Source organism: Aquarana catesbeiana, linkage group LG05 (assembly GCF_042186555.1).
Source record: "Aquarana catesbeiana isolate 2022-GZ linkage group LG05, ASM4218655v1, whole genome shotgun sequence".
NCBI classification, from domain to species: Eukaryota; Metazoa; Chordata; class Amphibia; order Anura; family Ranidae; genus Aquarana; species Aquarana catesbeiana.
In genome coordinates, this window is record NC_133328.1 from 457286850 (window position 1) to 457310396 (window position 23547).

At 39.9% G+C, this 23547-nt stretch overlaps 1 protein-coding gene across 1 annotated transcript in view; it reads right to left on the reverse strand.

Annotated features, from left to right (window-relative positions):
* Positions 1-3851: 3851 nt before the first annotated feature.
* Positions 3852-23547, reverse strand: part of VAPA (VAMP associated protein A) — an 82515-nt gene continuing 62819 nt past the window's right edge. The window contains exons 5-6 of the mRNA XM_073631338.1: positions 18343-18489; positions 3852-14785 (exon numbers count right to left, since the gene is read on the reverse strand). Of these exons, the coding sequence (XP_073487439.1) occupies positions 14669-14785; positions 18343-18489 (264 nt within the window). The 3' untranslated portion in view covers positions 3852-14668. The remainder of the gene's footprint in view (positions 14786-18342; positions 18490-23547) is intronic.

The following is a 23547-nucleotide window of genomic DNA, read 5'->3' on the forward strand; positions in this document are numbered from 1 at the left end:
CAAAATTTTATACATTTTTCTTCATAAATTTTGACCAAAACTTACTTTGGTAAAAAAAAAAAAAACCCAACTCAATTCATATTATTTGGTCTGTGTGAAAGTTAGAGTATACAAGCTATGGTACCCATCATTGAAAATTGATCAATCCTGATGTACGGACGGTCTCCCTCAGTTCTTGAGGCCCCAATATGCCTGGACAGTACAAATACCCCCCAAAGACCCCCTTTGTTTTTTTTTTAAAGTAGACATTCCAAGGTATTTAGTAAGAGTCATGGTGAGTTTTTTGAAGTTTAAATTTTTCCCACAATTCTTTAGAATTTTTTTTTTCATATTAACATGTTATTTCTCACACATGACATATGCATACATGCAACTACATGCAACTACACCCCAAAACACATTCTGCTATTCCTCCTGAGGATGGTGATACCACATGAGACTTACTCAAAGCCTAGCCAGATAGGGATGCCCAACATCCAAGGAGTACCTTCAGGCATTATCCACTTTAAGACCAGGCCTTCTGACACTGTTTTGCAAGTAAAAAATAAATATACAGTATATGATCACACTGTATTTGCGCAGCAGTTTTTTGCACAATTTTTTGGGGTAAAAATATACTTTGAGTTTTAATGCACACAAACACAATATAATAGCCAATTTATTTTGTAAAATATTGCACTGACTGTTTCTTCAAATTTTACACTGACAGATGTTTTGTGCACTGTGACAGATGTTGATGTGCACTGTGGACAGACACAGATGGTGCTTGGTGTACTGTGTGGGTTGGCTGCGTGATGTCTGTGTGGCGTAAAAATAAAACCATCAGTTACACCGAGATAGGCCCTTTGCTACTCTCAACCTCTGGAGATATATCCCCAAACCCTGAGCCTCCATCATTAAACTGTGGCCAACACATCCATCGCCCCACGCCCTCTGGCAGCAGCCGCAAATCACACAATTTAGATTCTTTTCCTCTTTCTCCCAAAAACAGTCTCCAATCAGAAAGAGAGGCAGTAGAGAGTACAGAAAGATGAGAAAAGAGGGGGGGTCTTTGCAATAAACATCTTTTCCCTGTGCACATTCTCCAGATTACCTTCGCTTAATGCAATGGCGCTGCTTTTCCTGTTCAGCTCCACTCTCTTTCTTCCCCTCCCCAAGGCAGCTAGTTTCTTTCTCTAGCTTAGCTCCAATATTCTGTATCAACCAAATATTGTGGGCTTGGGAACAGGGTAGACTGCAGCAGTGCCTACTGGCTCAGTAAGAAGCAGGAGGTGGATTAGCTGTAGCTATGTAGTTAACGCTGCAATTTCTGGTTGGCAGCCATTCCTATACAATTTGAGACTGCTGGTTCCTCCTTGCTGCTTCTACACTCAGTGACAGGGCGAGGGGGGTGGCATCTGCAGGTGTGTTAAGACAGCCCAGGCTCACGGGGTGATTAGAGTGTATCCAGGCATAGCCCATGCACACGCCTATGCCTCCCCCACTTAACACTCTATGTCCATAGGTACACTCATTACTTCCCTCATTCAACCTCCACTTCTTTGGACGAGGTTGCTAAACTTTTCTCTAACTCCCACCTAACCACCAGCCCCCTGGACCCTGTTCCCTTGCAAATACTATGGTCACGATGTGGCTCTATCCTACACTTTCCAACTCAAACCTTTAATCTCGTCCTATCTTCTGGCATCTTCCCCAACTCTCTAAAGCATGCACCCCCATACTTAAAAAGCCCTCATTGGGCCCCACTAATCATAACCTATACCCCCATCTCCTTGCCCTTTACCTCAAAAATGTATAACCGTCACGCCTACAACAGACTGAGCAACCACCTTAATGAGAACAACCTTCTTGATCCCCTTCAGTCTGGATTTCACCCTCAATACTCCACAGAAACTGCTCTCCTAAAACTCTTAACTTCTCCAAATTACCTCTCTTCCTAGCCAATGACACCACAAAGCTTCTAATTCACTCCCTGGTCATCTCTCACCTTGCTAGTGCAACTCCATCCTCATTGGCTTACCTTTACATAGGCTCTATCTCCCCCCTTCAGTCCATCATAAATGCTGCTGCCATACTTATCCATGTTACCCACCGTTAAGTGTCTGCTACCTCTCTCTGCCAGTCCCTCCAGTGGCTTACACTCACCCAATGAATTAAAATCAAAATACTAACAACTTACAATGCCATGCACATGGTGGCAAACCTGTGGGTTCGATCCTAAGCTATGCAGTCTGCAACCATTGATAGACCCCCGGGCCCACCCCCCGCTTTCCTGTCATTGAATATCATAAATTGATTGACAACAGGAGCTAATGGCTCCCACTGATCAGAAGACACTTCCTATGGTGGCTCACCAAAAAGAGAAGCCAGGAACACCAGCTGAGGACCTAAGTAGAGGATCGGGTGCAAAACCATTGCACAGAGCAGGTAAGTGTAACACTTCTTATTTTGGAAAGTTAATTAGGTTTACAATCACTTTAAGATAAACAGTCATAAGAAAAACTGTTGGGTCTATGAAACTGACCATAGCAATGGAGGTACGCAAGGGTATGTAGTGCTCACCGAATCACTACCTATAATACTCTAACACACTGACAAATGGATGCAGGGAGCCCACCCTTTTATTTTTAAGGAAAGTAAAGGTCAGCCCTTTAAGATTATTGGCAGTTTGAGACTCATTTTATTAGGGGCAAAGGCTGTGCATTATGAGTTTGGGTGCAAATTTTTAGCCAAAGATTCAGAATTTCACCAAACCAAAGAACTGGGAAATTTGCCTAAAACCCACGTTTGCTTATAACCATATCCTGAAAGAACAATATGCATCTTCAAGAACTAGTTCCCAATGACACCACCTCTCAACAAGTACCTTTTACAGTTCACCTCTGCACCCAGTATTTCCACATTAAGTTCTGTATTCAACACAGCCAGCATAAAAAATTAAGTATTTTTGTGAGGTTTCAAAAAAGCTGCTTGAATCTTGCTGAAAGCATTAGGAGATGCTTTCTAAGATTATTTTCCTTTAAAACAACAATTTTTTAAGCTGAAAATTTGTGGACTAGGCCTGAAGTAGTTCATATTTTGCTTGGAGTAGCACTATATATTCCTAGACATTGTCTGTAAAACAACTATAAAACTAGCTTTGCCTTGATTTTTATGCTCAATGTCAAACGGGAGCTTACCTCAATATGAGACATAAATAATTATAAACAATTCAGCTTTATTTTAAAAGAGAAGTATGGCTTTACAACCAAACATTGATATTCACCTAGGAGGATGAAGCATCAGCCCCCCCCCCGACACTGAAGAACGATCAAAGACCACTGATAGCTCAGGTTTCAGTATTTACTGAGCAGAGAGCCAGTGACTGTCAGTCACCAGCTGTCTGCTCTGCCCCTCCAGCGCTAACTGGAGCGCTGGTCTGTGGGGGGTGGGGTGGGGGGTGGGGTGGGGGGGGAGGGTGGGAGCAGCTGGCTCAGGCTCTCAGCAGCTTACCGATCCAGGCATCTGGATGGATCCTGACTGTAAAGCCTGGACTGGTTCCGTAACATAAGCTTTAGCCTGCTGTCGGCAGCAAACAGGTCACAGGAGTGCAGTACAAACTACAATCCTGTGATGCCCAGCAGAACTATAGCCAGAATAGCTATGGCTATAAAATCTCCTTTAAATAGGTTAACTGGACTGCTTCTATCCATGCCTAAAGTAATTTTGAGCAGATAATGATCAATGTGTTCAATTAAAGTATGCATGAGACTGTCCGTATCCTACGCAAAGATATTGATAAAAATGCATGAAAGAGGAACGATTATGCTCTAAATAAAAATGTTGATAAAAACAGACAGGCGGCAAAAATATTGAAGGAACAAAGACAATTTAATCCATACTTCATAACTTAGTAATGGTGATTTTTTTTTCCAAAAGACATTGCAGATAGCAAAAAATTCTGTGCATTACATTCTATATACAACATTGAATCACTATGAATCAAGGAGCAGTCTAAATCTTACAGCACCCAAAGTATGATGCATGTTAGCAGAAGTTTTAAATAAATGCCCACTCAGGATGTTATATGTGAGGTTGTTAAATAAGGAAATGTAAACTAAAAGATAAAATCATGGTATTATGCAAATACCAAAATAAAAGGCAGAAGGAATATAAGTAGTCCAAATATGAGTGGATGCTAGTGAACTGCCACAAAATCCATCTCCCGATGCACCATAAAATTATTTCTCCTATTGCATTGCCCAGAATGTAAAATCTAAGGAAATTTCAACAGAGCATGCTCCCCATAAAATGGCTACTACAAGTGGATAAGGAAAAGTACTTGGAAGAAGGAATCATGCTATCAGAGTTTTGTAATGCAAGACTGAGGGAAATGTATCAAAACCGGATCAGAGAGAATCTGTACCTACCATGTACGGCAAATAATCAGATTCCATCTTACAGATTCAAAGCTTACCTGAACAAACTGAACATAGAAGCAGATTGGTTGCCATGCAAATCTGCTTCAGTTTTAATACAGTTCCCTCAGTGGATCATTGAAATTTCCCCAGAGTTACAATAACCTTTTAAACGATTTACCCCTTTTTTCTCTTGGTACCATGCACTTTGTTGGGGCTTATGAGCCAGTTAATGACATAGGCATATTCTACACTTCACTGTAAAAGCAGTAAAAACCCTTTTAACCAATTCTTGAAATGATCTGTACACTACATTTGTAAAATTACATGTTTAGATACTATTGTTTACATATGGAAAATAGATAAAATATCACAAGCTAAAACTGTGAAACAATTCATAACTTCACAAAGTAGTTATAAAATAAGATATGTAAATTATTTTTATTTGCCGTTTCTCAGACATCTTACACTGGTCTATATATAACAGTAGGGAATACCATTTATGGTCCCATGTGCTATCCAATCTTCAGCTGGTCTGTTCTTCATATGTTTTAAAAACAAGATGATGTGATATCAACAAATATATCAAAAATATGAAAATATAATTTATAGATGAAACAATGGTATAAAATGTCAAAGCTGAGATAGTATTCTAAAGAGTTAAAATCTCAGTTAATAAGCTAGTATTTATAGGAAAAACACAAAGACGTGACAGTCATCCCTCTGTTATATATATATATATATATATATATATATATATATATATATACTGTATCTATAATATATATCTATCTATATATATAGATAGATATATATATCTATCATCTCGAGAGAGAGAGAGAGAAAGTTGAAATACATCACTGAATCAGTCACTGCACTTTTCCAAGCAAAGCAGATTTTAAACTGTACATACAAGGTAGATAAATAATGATTATAATATATTCATATTGTGCCCTGTTGAGAATTAAATGTAAGAAATAAAATCCACTATGCCAAAACTACCAACATTAATTTTGTGAACTAGTGACAGCACCTCACATTTCATATTCGGCATCAGACATTTTATGGCTGTTAAGTAGCACACTTCAACCACTGCATTACAAAACATAGTAAAGGAGTAATTTGGTAACTACTCCTTATCCACCCTGATAAATGAAAATGTTTCTTGGTACCTGGAAGACCAAACAACCACCATCTTGTGACAAGGAGTCCATAGAAAAAAGCCCACAATGTAACTTGCTTTTCTAGTATGCAAAAATTACCAAAATCTTTGGCATTTTGCATAGATTGATATGTACATTTTTAAATATTAAATTTGATTACAGGTTTGTGGATCCTGGCAATCTAAGGATCTGTCCACCCAAAACAACTGTGGTAGTAAGATCTCTGCACTTGAGTCCCCAATCTTAGCTCACCTGCTTGAGGCATTTCATCGGTCTTAATTTGCTCAATTCTTAATTTGCTTTGCATTATGGAAAATGAGCAGGAAGAACTGGCTGAAGAGGGAAGGACCGGAAATCTCACTATTTGAGGTCTAGAGAGATAGGAAGGCAGTGGGTGATTAAGCCCACAATAGCTCAATAATAACTGTAATACCAATTTTTCCCAGACACCCCCCCCCAAAAAAAAAAAACATTATAAAGACTGCCAAAACTTTTATAGGTGTTGACATAAGTGAACAGTACCCAATAAATGAATCATGCCAGGAAGTCAATACGTATCGCAGAGATGGACCAAAGGGGAAATATAGGATAAATGGAATAAATGTGTCTGATGTCCACAAGAACATTAAAGTAAACTTATCTGGCTGGCTACAAGGAGTAGGGGAATCCATACCTAGAAGCACCAGTGGCTTGTTCACACTGGCCCACGTGGTAAACCAGCATTTTACCATACAGGCAGCTGTCAGCATGGGGTCCATCCGTTAGTGGTGCAAAGTGTGTTTCAAATTTTTTCCCCTTTAAAACTTTATTTGAAGTGTCACATAGTGACACTTCATTCACGTCTTCACACAGCAGTGCAATGGCATGCGGTGACATCCAGTGTGCTGAAGAATCATGCAGCATGTCAGCCTTTTTCTGCATTGTACCAGTCTTATCATGTGAATGGGGTATTTGATGTGAATGGGACATTTGTGTTCTATGTGCCCTCTGGGTGACTGGCGTTTATCCAGTGCAGAAAAATGCCAGTCAGCGCATCGCAGTGTGGACAAGCACAAAATTTTCAAATCAATACCAGTATCCTTGTGGAGCCCCTTGGAACCTAAGTCCATGTTGTAAACGCAATCTTGAATTCTGTACAATATTTAGGTGGAGTCGTGTTTCTTTGGCATTCAGACCTGCACTCTGTCACTCAGGTGGCAAACACAGCCTGCTGCTTCGACATTTGATAGTTGAACAACATGGCATAGAGCCTTATGTCAGGAGGGGTCAGTGTTAGCAGCCAATAGGGAGTAATGCTGACATTCAATACAGAAGACAAGACCCTGCACAGCACTAGGGTCAATGGGATTGACTGGAAGACTAAAAACAGGCAGGTGCATACATGGTTTTATTAAGCACTGTATAGGCCAGGTCAAGTTCATTTTAAAGCTGAATTTCAGGCAACCAGCTAAATATACACTTGAAATAAATGTATGGACATGTTTTCACCTGCAAACAATTTCTGTCCATCCAGTTTTGAGATTTACACAGCTCTGCCAGACTGTAAGGAAAGACTTGTGACCCCGATTTTCTCTGCTGTTAAGTAATAAACAGTAAGTCACCTCCCTTCTCCCAGCCTGTGATTGGACAGAAAGGGTCATTAGTTGTTCAACCCTTTGATCTCCCTTCCTGTTCTGGTCATTACATGTGCATGCAGCATAGGCTGACTGATAAAAGTCAAATTCAGATACTTACACTAGCTGAATTTAAAAAAAAACATTTCATTATTTATTTTAAGTACGTAACTGCATTTACTAGTGTTTATAGATCTGCCTGGAGTTTAGCTTTAACAGCATTTTTCCACAGTGCAAAACAGTTGTGAAAATTAAAAATAACTGCCAGCACAGCCGTATTCTTTTGCATGCTAAACCCATGAGTGACAGCTTTTGTACAGAGCACACACTTGAAAGGATGCAAAACACCTCTTTTGAAAAAGCAGTGTAAAAGTGAAAAGCTCCCCAGTAAATACACATTTAATTTAAATGTAACATAAGAACTTTACTGCAACAAGTTAGCGTACCCTTTAGATCAATAATTGTATCTGTACAATGATGCAAATGTGCACTTTTTAAAATACAATATAACAATGCAATTTTTAACAAGACATTTAAGAGGAAAAATGGAAAACATGGAAGAAAATAGGTTTAAAAAAAAATAAAGGCACAACAAATGATTAACAATAAATTTGAACTAAGCCATGCTACTGATCTATAATTAGACGCATTTGCAGTAACATTACCAGGACAAAGCATTGAACACAAACAAAAAAAAATCTGTAGTGTTGTAACTGGTGATGTCACCATACTTGCCCCCTACTCAGATGTGTACCAGGAGATGTAGAACTCAGCAGTACATGAAAATATCTTATTACTAAAAATTACCATTGCACCAATGTCTTCAATGTGAGGGAGATCATTAGACTTACTTAGTATAGTAAAGTGCAAAGCAAAAAATCGCAATAACCCATAGCAACCAAACCGATATCTTCCTCATCTGTTGTCAGTAATATGAAACTCAGCTGGCTGTTTTACAGCGCTTAGGAAATATTAATTGCTTTGTGTATTATTTTTCCTGAAGAAGCCCAAGTGTGCTGAACCATTCACATAAAAATGATAAATGCTATATTGAAGTTCAGCTCATAGAATAAAGCTATACATTTCACAAAGTAGGGTGAAACTAGAAACCAATGGATCATCTAAAGAACACCAAATCAGTAAAACTAGTAAAAATAACAGTTTAATCATCAAACCTCCAAAACACTATTGCTTTTTTTTGTTTTGTTTTTTTAAACAAGTGGTCATGCAAAGCTACCGCTGAAGGTAGGCAGTAAAATAGGAAACTGACTTCATTACCTCAGTGGATACTTTTTAAGTGGCAGATTCTTAAAAGATTATAAAGGTAGGAATGATTCTTCGTTATTTAACCTACAATTCAATCAACATTCTGTATTTATTTATGGAGGAGATCCCTGCTGCTTAAATGGACCTGGTATTACAAAGAAAAATAAAAATAGGAGTAGGAAACGAGGGAACAGAGTAGCTCTAAGTCATTGGGTGGTGGAGGGAAACAGCACATATTATGAACTGTAAAACTTCACCCAAAGTAGTAAAATAAAAAAAATAAAAAGATAGGCTATCCTAAAAGTGGCAACCACAGAAACCAATCATTCAAATTTATCCATTTAAGGACCCAACAGCTTTATGGGTGGGTGCAGGGTTAGTGGGGTCCTTACCAGTTGAACCTACGCTCACCCATTAAGCTGCTTGCTAGGACTTTTTAACAATTTAGGTCTGTGTCACAGATCTGCAGTTAGCAGCTTTTAAGCATTATACTAACAATTCAAAAACCGCGCTACTGCTATTAAAGTGATGTGTGCAACGCAACATATCCATGTGATATTTCCATAGTAAGTATAATTGCAGAAAAGCAAAAGCCGCACTAATGCAAAAATGATTCAAACAAAGAAAGTCCATGTGGAAAAAAAAAACATCTGAACTAACAAAAATAAAATAAAGTCCACGTGAATCTGAGTGAAAAAAAATCTCCTTATAGTGTCATCAAGGAACCCAACACCATCAGTGAACAGAGCTCCTCCAAGGAGAACCTCCACCTCAGAGTAGGGGCGCTTACCAGATATTATTGACCCTCCATTTCTGGAGAAGTCAAACCACCAGTAGTCATTGTTATCTGTGGAACATTGCAGACACAGGTGCACTCATATGGAGAATGATTGCCTCTATTATCTCCTGACCAATACCGTAGATCGCAGTATGCAAGGGAAAAAAGCTTCATTAGTGTAAAATCCTCAAATAATTTATTAAAATAGTTAAAATTGCACTCACATAAGTCAATGTAAAACACTTCAAACGGTAGTGTCTTTGCCCGCAAAAGCAATCAGCCCGCGCTTCCGGGATCTGTATGGACACGATGATGTCAGCATGCAACACCGCCCAATGTAAGTGCAATTTTAATAAATCAATCATTTTACACTAATGAAGCTTCCTTTCCCTTACATACTATGATCCACAATATCTGGTGTGGTTGGTCGGGAGATAATAGAGGCAACCATTCTCCATATGAGTGCATCTGTATTTGCAATGTCCCATAGATGACAAGGAATACTGCTTGTTTGACTTCTCCAGAGATGGAGGGTCAATAAGATCCACTAAGCCCCCCTACCCAGAGGTGGAGGTATTCACTGGAGGAGCTCTGTTCACTGAAGGTGTTGGATTCTTTGATATCACTAAGGGGATTTTTTTCACTCACAGATTCACATGGACTTTATTTTATTTTTATTATTTCATATTTGCTCAATTTTTTTTTTTTTTTTACGTGGACTTTATTTGAATAATTTTTGCATTAGCGTGGCTATTGTTTTTCTGCAGCTTTTTAGCATTGACTGGCAGGAACATAAGGTACTGTTAGGCCTCATTGACACAGGTCTACCGATCCACACACCCACGTGGAATGAATGTGTTTCCATGCAGATTTGTGTAAGCAGCCTGCAAAATCGAACCTCAGGGGGTTCAAGTCCGTTGTACAGATCAGGACACAGACAGGCTATGTTCTGATTCATGCAATGGATCCATACTGATGCACATGCAGATCTGTGCAGCCATTTGAACAGTTTGTCCACACAGAAGACCTTTGCATCCCACGCAGGTGAAGACGCGCCCCCACAGGTGTATGGACTGGTACACATCTTATGTGAAGGAGGCCTTGGCGATGCACGTAATTAGCTGCAGCTCTCAGGAGCAACTAATTACAGTATTTCCCCCCCCCCTCAAATAAGTTGCTGAAGAAACTTTGAATAAAAAACTAACACGCTATTTTTTAATAGTAAGTGTTTACTTTCTAACCTATGGTTACCACTTTCGACGAAAGCAGTATTAAAAACCAAAAGCAAACATATATTATATTGCAGTTTACCAAGTCATAGATGTGTCGGCTGCATTTGTTTTCTTTAGGCTTTTTTCTTTTTTTTTTAATCTGTGATCTAGCCAGTAAGTCTGTTTTTCAAAAGACCAAGCTCTCTTCCAGATGTATCAGTTGACATGGTTTAGACAAACCATTTACAACAGACAGGGTGCTTACAATGATCAGCTTTTATTTATTCATGTAAAACATTTGCCCCAAAATGAAAAAAAAAAAAACTTGTAACTGATTTATAAAGTGTGAACTGCTGTTTGGCTTCAATTTGTTTGTGTACCCAAGCCTGCTAGTACATCTAACACTCTCCTCCCCCCCAAACTAATAATACTGCTGTGCCCATGTGATCCTTCATCCAAGTGGGGGCACACAATAACAGGAGATGGGTTACTGGCCAGATCACCAGGTGAAAACAGAGTGAAAAAAGCCTAAATAAAAACGAATGCAGCCATTACATTTTTTTTTATTTTGGGTTTAACACTGCTTTACTATTTTTTGAGAAATCATACTTACCTAGGTGGATGCAGCAGCAGTTTGAAGCTGCATCTGTCCTTCATCAGCTCTAAGGCTGCGAACTGAGCGATCAAACACTGCTGATCATTCGGTTCTCAGTGCTCTGTGAGCAGAGAGTCGGTGACTGTCAGTCACTGGCTCTCTGTCCTGCAGCCCCCCCATGCTCACTGGAGTGCTGGGCTGTGGAGGGGGCAGGAGCGGCTGGCTCAGACTCTCAGTGGCTCACTGAGAGGCTGAGCCAGGTGCCGGTCCAGGCATCTGGGTGGATCCCAACTATATGGTCGCATAATTTTCCCAGCTTGGACTGGCTTTTAGCCTGCTATCTGCTGAAAACGGGTCACAGGAGTGCAGAACAGGCATTCTTGTCATCCATAGGAGAAGTAGAGCCAAATAAGCTTTTCCTTTACTTTTCCTTCAATTATGTCCTCTCTCCACCTGCTTTCCCTAGCCTTTTGCTCCAATTATTTAAAAAGCATTTTTATACGGTTTGTATAAAACTATTTTGCAGTCTTGCATTTTCTTGTAGTGTAAGAATAACATTTTGCATAAATGGTTTTGAAATTATTATTCAATTTGAGGGGTAAAAGCTGCCTGAATAAAGACTGAATAATGCTTGGAATATTTATCAGAAAGCCTTGTTTGTGTATATATACACACACACACACATTATATATACACACACACACACACACACACACGCCTTACTTTTGAATTAAAAAATACTCCACTCACACAGGTTATCAAGGCTATACACCACCCAAGAATCAGCACAAAATTTCCAGTGGGGATCACAGGTGTTTTCGATCAGCTGCAGCCATCAATGACCCATGGCTGTTCACATGTAAAAGGACAACCCCGGTGTTGCAAGTAATTAGGGACAGAGGAACATCGCTGGACACCCAGAGCAGCTCATCTATCGCTAATCAAATTTAACACCTATAAGATTGGTGTCGATGCAAACGGCCGCAGCTCCTGCCAGCCGGTCATTGTTTTATACAGGCTTTTCCACCTGACCACAAACACCTGTGATCGCAGCTGGAGATTTACACCGATTTTTAGCAGCATACGGCCTTGACCAGCTATGTGAATGAGGCCATAAAGTAATTGCCGCACAGCTGAAATGTGGAAATGGTTTAGCAGCTTAACTGGTTAATCTATTTTCAAGCAAAATAAAAATCCCCTAGGTATCAGGGAGTACCTCCTGTATTAACACAGATGGGTCCCCACTTCTTCACAAACACTTTGTAAACAGTGGAATCCTCAATCTTGCTGTTGCCTGCAGTGCCTGGTGTACTGCAGATGAAAATACAGCCGTTTTCAAAAAGAACATCCACATTTCAGGACCGTGCTTGCTGGTAGCAGGTTGGCTAAATACATGAAATGATGGAAGTTACAGCACTGAGTTCTTGTAAAAAAAAAACTAGGTGCGATTCTCATTAGTAAAAATGTTCGGAGTTTGAAACATAAAACAAACATCAAAAATCAGTTAAAAGTAACCCTTTGATTTTGGATGTAGTCTCTGCTGGGCTGCTTTTCTACTAAAGTTGGTCATATACTGCGGGAATTGGGAATTTTGTTGGTTCCTGAAATTGACAATTGATTGAAAAAAATTGAGCGTTTGATCAACTTTTGTCAAAGGATCCTGCTGGAAAGTTTTCAGCCCAACAGCGGCTCTATCTAATCAGATGCAGACCCTGTATGGGTTAAAATGCAATTTCCAAAATAGGAGATTCATTCATCCACTCTGTATAGCATGGATGGAGGAATCTTTTTGGGGGTTTTTTTACCCCCCTCCATTCAGCCTGCAGGCTGAAAAAAAAAAAAACAAACAACTATAATCTATGGCAAACTTACATGCAGGATAAGATTAAAGTGATTCTACAGGTTGTATTTTTTTCTAATAACAAACATGTTATATTTACCTGTTCTGTGCAACAGTTTTGCACAGAGCAACCTCTGTCCTCTTTTTTTGGGGCCCCCGCCGGCAGTCCTGGCTCCTGCCCTCTGCCCTCAATTGCAAGCCTCTTGCTACGGTGGTACTCGAGCAGGCTTGCTTTCGAGCCATGCCACTGTGAACAGACATTGTTCACACACAAACACACACAGGCTCGGCCCCCTCTATCTGCTTAATGGCTCACGGCCTGTGAATGACAGCAGCAGAAGCCAATGGTTCCTGCTGTTGTGTGAACCAATGAAGAGAGAGACCTGGGAGAGCTTCTGCTCTCATGCACATCACTGCATTGAGATGGGGCTCAGCTAAATATAAGGGGGGTACTGCACCCAAAAGGTTTTGTCCCTTAATCATAGAATGCATTAGGGTAAAAAAATCCTTCTGTTTTTAGAACCACTTTAAGGTAACTTAGGGATGCTCAATATTTGCTGGAAAGGTGGATGTTACTTTACTTAATACTGATAAGATATTTATGAGCTTTTGCCACATCTCTTATAAAGAATGTAAAAGCCACATTTCTTTTGTTTATTTTGGATAGGAGTAGGGAATGGCACCTCAAGACCCCTGCCAAGTTTTTTTTCTGTGTCTATTTCCTTCTCTCAGAGACCCAGCAAAAAGTAAGAGAAGATCTCTACAGAGATAGTAGATATCTCCTTTTACAAAGTAGTAAGCAGAAAAAGATTTGCCACTGGAATATTATCCCTACCTTCTTGTTCCTTGCGACAACTCAAAAATTTTCGATTTCTTAACACTTTTTCTTCAATGAACCGGTCCAGTCTTGGGTGTGGATCTCCCAAACTGAGAGACAGACCGCAATAAAAACCTGAAAGAGGTCCTAACCTGTTCGCATTCTATCAGAAAGTAAAAAAAAGTTCTGGCTTTATCTACACTTTAAATATCTTAATACCGAGTAATTAAATCTCAGCTTTCTTACAACACACGGATATCAAAGTGCTGCTAAATAAAGGGATGCCATCAAGTAGTTAAAAAAAAAATTGTCCATGTACTTCGTGTTAATTTTTGTTTAAACATATAGGAAACAGGATGCTATATATACCAAAATAAGCAGCCAAATGCACTTTGAGGCCCTTTCTACCATATGGACACAGAATTTCTATCCAGCAGGAAAAAAATATATATCTATAAAGGTTTTTTTCTGGTTTAATTCCTTTTAATCTCCAATGTAAAGGGACATGAATGCAGGAAAAAAAAATGCCACATCTGCCTCACAGAGAATCTGCCATTACAGATATACATTGCAAAATAAACAAATTTAGCTTTTACACAGAAGAGACAATCCCAAAATACCTCAACTCTTATACCTGATTTAGATTAGCAATCTAAGGAAACCGTTTTGCAAAAAAGTTAACAGACAATTTTTAAAATGATTAAAATAACATGTACAAAAACATTTTTTTCTGAAACCCATTAAAACCACAGGAAATAAAGGTCTGTAGAATACATCTCTCCCCAGAAGGGACTGGATGTGTGATGAGCTCCTGATGTAGATGCATGAACACACATTTTGTCCCACAGACAGTTTGTTTTTACTCTGTTTAGAGAATTGAGATCGGTTAACGGTGATGCCAAAATGCTGCTGTACATAAACAGGCAGCTAAACAACTTTCTGGCCAGGAAGGAAACGAAAATAAAGTGATAGCACTTCATGCCTTAATTTACAAGATGAACTTTCCTAAAAAGAACCCAATGAAAATTGCTGCAATAACAACAACGAGGGATGGGATGGGGCTTCCCTGCTCTTTCACAAGTCCTCTGCTCTTCCTTCGATCTTCCTAGAAAACACAAAGCAGGATATTATGAATGTCTAGCAATGGTCTGTCTTATACTTCTAACTTACATTTTTCCTAATAGAGATACATTTATTTTTTTCCCCCCATGAGCACTATGTGCATACACCCAAAGTACAGCAATCAGTACAGCAGGGTACTGGTCAAGGTGCCAACCATTTCTTGACATGGTCGTTCTTAGGGGAAGAGGTTATTCTCAGTATACAAGAGCAAGCTTGTACCAAACTGGTCAAAGTCTACCCAAAAATTAATGATTTGCTGGACACCTTTACTATCCTGTAAAAGAAAAGCCTGTTTTTGAGGTGCAGCTGGCAGGGAAAGACATTTTAGTTTGTGGGTAACTACTAAGTGAACCTAGAGGTTTGGGACATCTCCTATCCAGATTGGTACAAAAACCAAAAAACATCCCCCACTGCAAAGAGAGCTTCTGAGTAGACTTTGGGTCCACAGCTTGCGACAAAAGCACTTGCCTTTGACTTAGAGGAGGATACCTAAAAGAAGTGAAACAAGAGCTTTCTTTGAGAAGAGGTAGTAGGCTTTGTTGTGGGGTAGAAGTATTCCCTCCACCCATAAATCAGTCAATGGGTTCACCAAAAGCAGACCAAGGCACACATCACAAAGTTCAGTGCATATGCACAGGCAGCAGTGTCGTTCTAAAGACCTGACAAATTATATTCTCTAAAGCAATGATGGTGAACCTTGGCACCCCAGATGTTTTGGAACTACATTTCATATGATGCTCATGCACTCTGCAGTGTAGCTGAGCATCATCGCCATCACTGCTCTAGGGCATCAACATAAAATAGCAGTGCCAAAAGCACAAGTTGCAATTGTTTTAGAAGAACAGGGTCCTCAAAGGAAGGATTGTGTTATTAATATATAAATTAATTTGTCCTGTCTAGATAGTCCGACAAGTGGATATGGCAGCAATGGCCAAGGTTGCAAGGCGAGACCAGCGTAAGCAAAACATTTTTCAATAAGGTTTCAAAATGCCTGTAAACTGAACAGTTAGATACTTGTTGAGAACCAATATATGATCCACTACCAGAACAGACCTTACATTTTTTTAAAAATAGATTCCATTTCCATAGGACATAACTCAGGAAAGAGTTTGAGGAATAAATACCTTGTCAGGACTTGGCCAATTCTCCTGTAAGGCACAGTTAAAGCGGGGGTCCACCTATCTATCGTTTTTTTTTTTTTTTTTTTTTTTTGAGGTCATTCACAAACTTTTCTTCTCAGCATTACATACTCACATATTGTGTGTAATATGTCCGCCTGTGTCAGATTTCGTCGGAAAGAATAACTTATATTATTCACTGCAGGCGGTTTCCATCTTCATTGTGGGCATTTGAAGCCCACAAGCATTTATTTCCTGGATGTGGTGAATGCTGTGCTCCCAGCATTCACCGCTCGTTCCCGCACATGCTCAGTGGCATCCTGGGAAGCCTGAGACTAGCTCCCAGGAGTCTGGGAGAGGCTAGAAACACGCCTACTCCCACGGGAGGAGAACCAGGAAGTGCAAAGAAGAATAGAAAAATAAAAGGTAATTACGGCGATTTAAATTTTTTTAAACGGCATGTCAGCATCTAGGCAAGGAAGAGAATACATACAGATATTGTTCAAAATTTGGGTGGAACTCCACTTTAACTTTGTGTGCGCAGAGGAAAGCTGGAAATTCCGGTGCTGTTAGACAAAAGCTAGTATGTGTCGCATCAAAACAGTGCGCTTGCTGTAGACAGCATATGATGTGAAGCTTTGAGCTGGCCATACATGGATAGAAATTAAATCCAAGCTGAACCAGCCAAATTTCGATCCATGTATGGCCACTGTGGGTCAACTGAAGTCGATCTACTGATTGACTTCAGTTCAACTAGCCTGTTGGAAAAAAAAATCTGCTCAATCAGCACTGCAAGCTATAGCCTGCAATGCTGATCAGCGTATTCTAACAGCAGGAAAGTCTCCACGCTGTCAGAATACAAAGACACAGCAGGGAGGGTTCCCCCAACCACAATGAATGTGCAGCTTGGGGAATTGGGTCAGTGTTGATAAACCTACTGGTTAAACAAAAAAATAAATAAATAAAATGCTAGCTTTAGCTTGTGTCTCAAAAAGTGCAGGACAACCCCTCTGCAGGATCCTCTTCTGCATCTACCTCACCCTCCTCAATATCTTCCTCATAGGGGTCTGGAGGATCGATGTCACACTCTTCAATGGATTGGGGTGGTAGAGAGGCAGAAGGGCGCTTTTGGGCCTTGGAGACCAAAGGCTTTAGAGGGGCAGAGTGTTTCCCCCCCAAAAAATAAATAAATCAATCACACTTGCAGTAAAATGTGCCTTACTCGGATAGGCCGTTTCTTGTGCGCCTGAAAGGGAGCTTGTTAATATAGGACCCTGCTTCAGTTCAGGGGAACAGCTATCACCTTTAGCGTTATGCTGGTTTTCCTTGGTGCCATCAGAAGGTATTTTTGTGCTAAAGAAGACAGCTGCAATAACCCAGGTGCTGACCAATGTCCTGCGCACAGCAAACTTGCTTTTAACATTCTTAGAAACTACATCACCACTCTAACAGCAATGTTGCACGTGAAAAACCCACCAAATTTTAAAAAAAGGTAACATTTTACCTTCCAATAATGTAGTACAGGAATAACACATGTGAAATAACACATCTCATGCAATACAACACATGGTTACAATTGCAGGGAAATCCTAGCTTACCTTTTTCATGCTGCATGTGCCTGAAGGACATCAAACTTCATTCATCAGGGTGGGCATGCCACCGAAGGGGCCTTCAGGATTTGGGGGCTTCAAGATTTAGGACCCTGCAGCTACACTACACTCCTGGCACCACGTGCTAAGTTAAGCATTGAATGTAGGATCCAGTAACCGATGCAAAAATTACAGGTCAGCACTGCTAATGCAGGGTTCAGTTACCAGTCCCAAGATCAACATCATGGGGAACCTACCTGGAAACTGCTAGTGTGCCCTGAGGCATTAGGCAAGTTGTATCTTGACAGAAATGTCAATTGACTAAAGGAATTGATGTACAAACTTCTCCAGAAGAGAAGATCCCTCAGCTATGGACACAAACAAAAAACTGGAGAATAAGGCGTTCATTGAGCATGCAATGCAGGGCATTCCTAGCAAAGCTTTTTCTGCCGGTGTCCATTCACCTGAAGGTGGTGGCAATAAAACCCATGGTTTGTGACTACACATACTCTGTCCTCTACGATTAATATATTACAGCTCCAAGAACAATCATGCTGGTAATTTATTGACTATATTTGTATGTTTTAGCGACATTGGTTACAGCAGCTCACTTTGCAAGCAACTGAGAAAATAACACCATGACCAATAATATAATGATTTTTAGCACTCGGAAGTTTGGAAGTTTCTCACTCTGTTTGCATGCTAAAATGACATACAAAAATGTGTTAACAATGGACGACATGCCCTCTGGTTCTTGTGTATATAACAGCCAAACTAATTACCACATGAACAGTATATAAAAGTAAGACAAATATGATGATTCATTTTCTCACTTTCAGTAGCTGATTTTCATCTGACAGTTTTATAATCTCAGACTGAAGTTTCTTGCATTCTTCCACAAGTTTCCTAGTTTCAGTATCATCCATTGAAGAACTACCTTTCACTGGTAGAGATGCAAACAGTTTTGTGGCTTCATGTGTCTGAAAAAACAAAATAGATTTAGTGGCAAATTAGAACGTTTTTAAAGTCAAGGCAAGGGAAAGCGGACCCACTGTCTACAGCAACCACAATCACTTTTTAAAGCAGTTTAAAGAATTAAACCTTAAGTCTTTTTGCAGTAGGTAACTCATTTTTAGATTTCAATTTTCTTAAATCCTTGTCATCATATCCTTCTGTTACCAGGCTTATTTAGTAGAGTAAGTGGCACCATGTTCAAACCAATACCAACTTATCAGAACAATTAAAAGAAGGCTGGTTGTTTTCATTTGTGAAATTGCAAAAAATGACAAAAATGATCTCTTCTTATTGCACTGCTCTATAGCTCATACATCTCAGTGGATACAGTCATGAAATTAGTTTAGACAATATTAGTATCGATGAGGTGTGATCGCCTAGACGAGCGTGGTCTACACCCTGGCTGTGAGCCCCAGAGAGCCACTGTGTGCCAAAACTGCACCACAGTGTGGCCATTCCCAAACAGCTGTAGGCCACACCCCCTCCATTTTGACAGTATTAGAACTGTCTGGCATACCGTAGGTGCCTGGATGACAAGACTGAAAAGATACACACATTTGTCCATCTTATCTGCCAAAAGATTTGTATATCTATTCAGACGTTTTTTTTAAATCCAGACATCCTTACCAAGCAATAGGAAGTTGTGCAACAGTTAACAAAAAAAGCTTGGATAGCAACCTGCTCCCAATCTGCTGGCTGCAAAATAAAGAAACATAACCATACACTGCTTCCTCTTCCAGTGCTACACTGCAGACAATTAAAGATTCTAATAAAAAGGTTTATTCAGCCATCTAAAATAGCTATCTAAAGCTTATGTAGGACAGCTACAATATCACAACGATGATACAGCACAGAGGAGAATATGGATGTTGATTTTCTTTTAAACTGATCGTTTGGAAATTTTCCAACAGGTTGGTTGTACAGAAGTCAATCAGTAAACCGACTTCTGTACAACCAGGCTGTCCATACATGGATCAAAATTTGGCCGGTCCCTGGCCAAATTTCAATCAACGTATGGCTGGCTTAACTCTTGCAGTCTTTGACAACGAAGTGTATGCCTAGCTATGTGATAATAAAAGTTAGTAGGGTCTTTTTCAAGTACTAAAAAATAAAACCTTTTTAGTTTCATTAACCACTCAATATGGGCACTTTTACCCCCTTCATGCCCAGGCTGATTTTCAGAGCTGTCACATTTAGAGTGACAATTGCGCAGTCACACAACACTGTACCCAAACTACATTTTTAGCATTTTGTTCACACTAGAGCTTTTTTTGGTGGTATTATTCACTACTGGGTTTTTTTTATTTTGTTGCTAAACAAAAAAAGGCCAAAAAGTTAAAAAAAAACCTGCGTTTTTCTTTGATATACAATTATGCAAATAAATAATTCATGAAATTTAGGCCAGAATGTATTCTGGTACATTTCTTTGATGAAAATAACCCAAAATCAGTGTATAATATTTAGTCTGTAGGAATGTTATAGAGTCCACAAACTATGGTATATATCTGAAAAAAATCGATCAATCCTGATGTACCTCATTTCTTGATGCCCAAAAACGTCAGGACAGTACAAATATCCCCCAAATAGCCCCTCCGTGCATAGCAGACAGTACAAGGTATTACGTAAGATATATGGCAAGTTTTATGAAGTTGTCTTTTTTTTTTTTAAATGAAGACACTAAAAAATTTGCAATTTATTATTTTTTTTACACACCGTCACCAGCACAGTACAGCGGCATCAAATAATTGGTATGCCAGTGATCAGGGACACTGGTGACAGAAAGTAAACTTTTTTCATCCTATTTAAAAAAAAAAAAAAAAAGTTACTTTTTTCCTTTATGATTTTTTTTTTTTTTTTTTTAAACACACTGTCACTAGAGCAATACAGTTTTTACCATAGTAACATTGTACTACTCCGGGAAAAGGATCAGTAATTTTTTTTTTTTTTTTACACACATTATAAATTGCTTATAGCAATGGATTTCATTGCTATAAGCAAAGTATTTTACTGAATGAAATTGATTGTTTTGTTGTGATTAGCTGTGATTGGCCACAGCTAATTACATGGTACAGATGGGCTGTTATTGAGCCTGTCTGTATCAAGTGAGCACTGTGACCAATCACCACCAGCAACATAATTGTACACAACAGATGGCATGAAAGGAAACCATCCATTGTTTACAACTGTCATGTGATCTGCTGCTATTGGTCTCATCGGTCACATGGTAACGGCAGCGGGCCGGTACACTGATCAGTCATCGGCTGCGTTCGATGGACACAGTCGATGAAATATCAAGCCTCAACGTGGCCACGCAGTTGCATGCGAGACGTCATATGACGTAAATTCGGATCAACGAATCTCTCACCCGGCCGTCATTTTGCTCTAGGCCGGATGGGAAGCTGTTAAATAGGAACGGATAATATTTACATATAGATATTTTAACATCTCAGGAACTGATCAAACATGCATATTCCTAAATATGTCCGGGGGAAAAAAAAAGCGAATACATCTCTGCAATACATGCACATTTCCCACTATGAACCCCTATAAGAATGCTGCAATTCAGAAATATAAGACTTCTTGCGCTTGAATCTGAATCATTATGACTAGTTTATATGCAGCCATCATCTGGTGATTAGACCCTCATAAATAGAAAAGGTTGCAGGGAGAGTCCCCTATATAATCCCACCCACTTCCAGCTAGCCTCAGATTTGTAGCAAGCAATAGGTAGATCATACGATCAGAGGGGAGCGTCTTGTGTGTACTGCACTCCAAGAAACAGATTTGCCTGGTAAATAAAAAATTTGAAACCTTCAACAGTGAAGGGAGGAACCCTATCCTTTAGGCAACAGAGCTAACGATAACATGTCTGATCTGTCCATCAATGGTGGAGCGAGGGGCTAGGAGACCCTTGTGGGAATTGTCAGGAAACACAAAGAATAAATCAGATTACCTAAAAGTGACATTAGCAGAGAGATAAAACGCTCACTGTACATACCATGTCCAAATGGAAGAGAATTTCCTTAGGATGTTTCAGAACAGGACATAAGGACAATATCTTTATTACGATGAAAAACAAAGACCACCTTGGAGAGAAAAGCAGCCTTAGCACTCAGGATAGCCTTGTCCCTGTGCAACACTAAGATAGGGCTCCTTGCAAGATAAGGCCACCAACTCAGAGACTCTCCTTGCAGAGGTCATGGTGACAAGATGGGCCACCTTACAGGTAAAGACAGATAAGAAAACATCCCTGACAGGGGAATGAACAGGGGGGCGAGATGTGATAAACTACCTGTACAAAGGCCCTACCAAGAAAGTGAAAAGCCAGGGGCCTCTGAAAAACATAACAGCTAAGGCCTAGATTTCTCACTCAATAGTACTTGAGGTTCTTCATGTTTGGTCTGCTACAGGCCACCTGTTGAATGCAGTTGGAAGAAATGGCCTTTAGAACGTTCAACCAGAAGAGTTAAAGAAGATTCAACAAATTGAGAAAATAGCCTAACACTAAGGGAGAAGAGCATTCTACCAGAAGAGCAAACAATGATTGCTATATAGGAAGTACCCCTGGGACTACATCTTCCGAAGTGCTCCTTGTTGTCGCTGATTAGCTGTCCAGGAAAGAGGTTGGTGAGACTTCAGCAGAGCCTCCTGCAGGGCATTCCCTGTGGTCCATATGTCTCTACTAAGCCTGCTTTTGACCCCTCTGAATAAGGGTGGTCCCAGACTTACTGGTAAGCCTCCATTACTTTATCACCAGGTGGTGGGCAGCACTAGCGGTGGAACATTGATCCAGGATTCTGCATTGAATACCATAACTTTTGGACTTTATTTTCACCTTCACTTTATCATTTGAACTGTTTTTTTAACTATAGTACATATTTTATTATGTCTTTGCAACTATTTATGAGCACGTAATTGATTTATATATCAGCCGATATTATTTTATTGCTTGTTATTCACTGCTGTTGGTTACTTCATTCATTGACATAACACATTTCACATTTGTGACATATGTCCAGCGCTGCACTGTTCTTTTTATATCTATCTTTTGTGCCCTCATATCGGGTTATAGTGTTCAGCAGCAGGACTCCCTTCACGTTTTTTTTATTCAAATAATTTCTATATTTTTCATATATTGTTTATGCACCTAGCGCAATTCTTTTTCTTTATATTTTGTGAGTACTTGAGGTCAGTTTTGGTGTAGACCAGGGGTCTCCATACTTTCTAAAGAAAGGTCCAGTTTACTGTCCTTCAGACTTTAGGGGGCCTGACTGTGCTCAGCAGGAGTAAACAATGCTTGATCTTTGGTATTAGGGGGAGAAATAGTTGGTGTCAGCAGGGAGGAATAGAGACACATTTTTGTTGTCAGTGAAAGAAGTTATGCCCCATCATTAGTGTCAGTGGAAAGAATAGTGCCCCAACTGTTGGTGTCAGTGGCAAGAATAGTACCTCAAGGGCCGGATAAAGGCAAGCAAAGGGCCGCAGTTTGGCGACCACTGGTCTAGACCATACTGGAGAAAGGACAGAATATGTCTTGCTGTGTACTTTCTAGGATCAAAGTTTCTCGGCTCGCACCAAAGTAGGTGCTCGAGGCGCAATGGTAGATTTTACAAAAAGTAGACTTCCTAGCCTTTCAAGCAGGTAGAGATGACAGAGTCCAAAAGGTCCTGGTCCCTCAAGAATGTGGCTTCAACAGCCATGCCGCTAATGCCAGCGACCAAGAAGCAGGATGAAACACTGGCCCTTGAGAAAAGAGGTCCAGACAATCCAGAAGAGCATACAGAGTGTGTCTGCCAGGAACTTGAGTATATTGAAATATCACAAATTCAGTGCAATGAGGACCACCATGAGGTCCTCATGCCCAATCTTGTAAAGTAGAAAAGGGAGCAGCTGAAAGGGAGGAGACAGATACTTTAGGGCAGATTGAACTGATCCCGCAGCATCGCCAGAGCGTCTACTGCGAAAGCTGACAAAACCTGTCAAGTTGGTTTCTGAATCTGGACAGCAGAAGGTCCATATGTTAT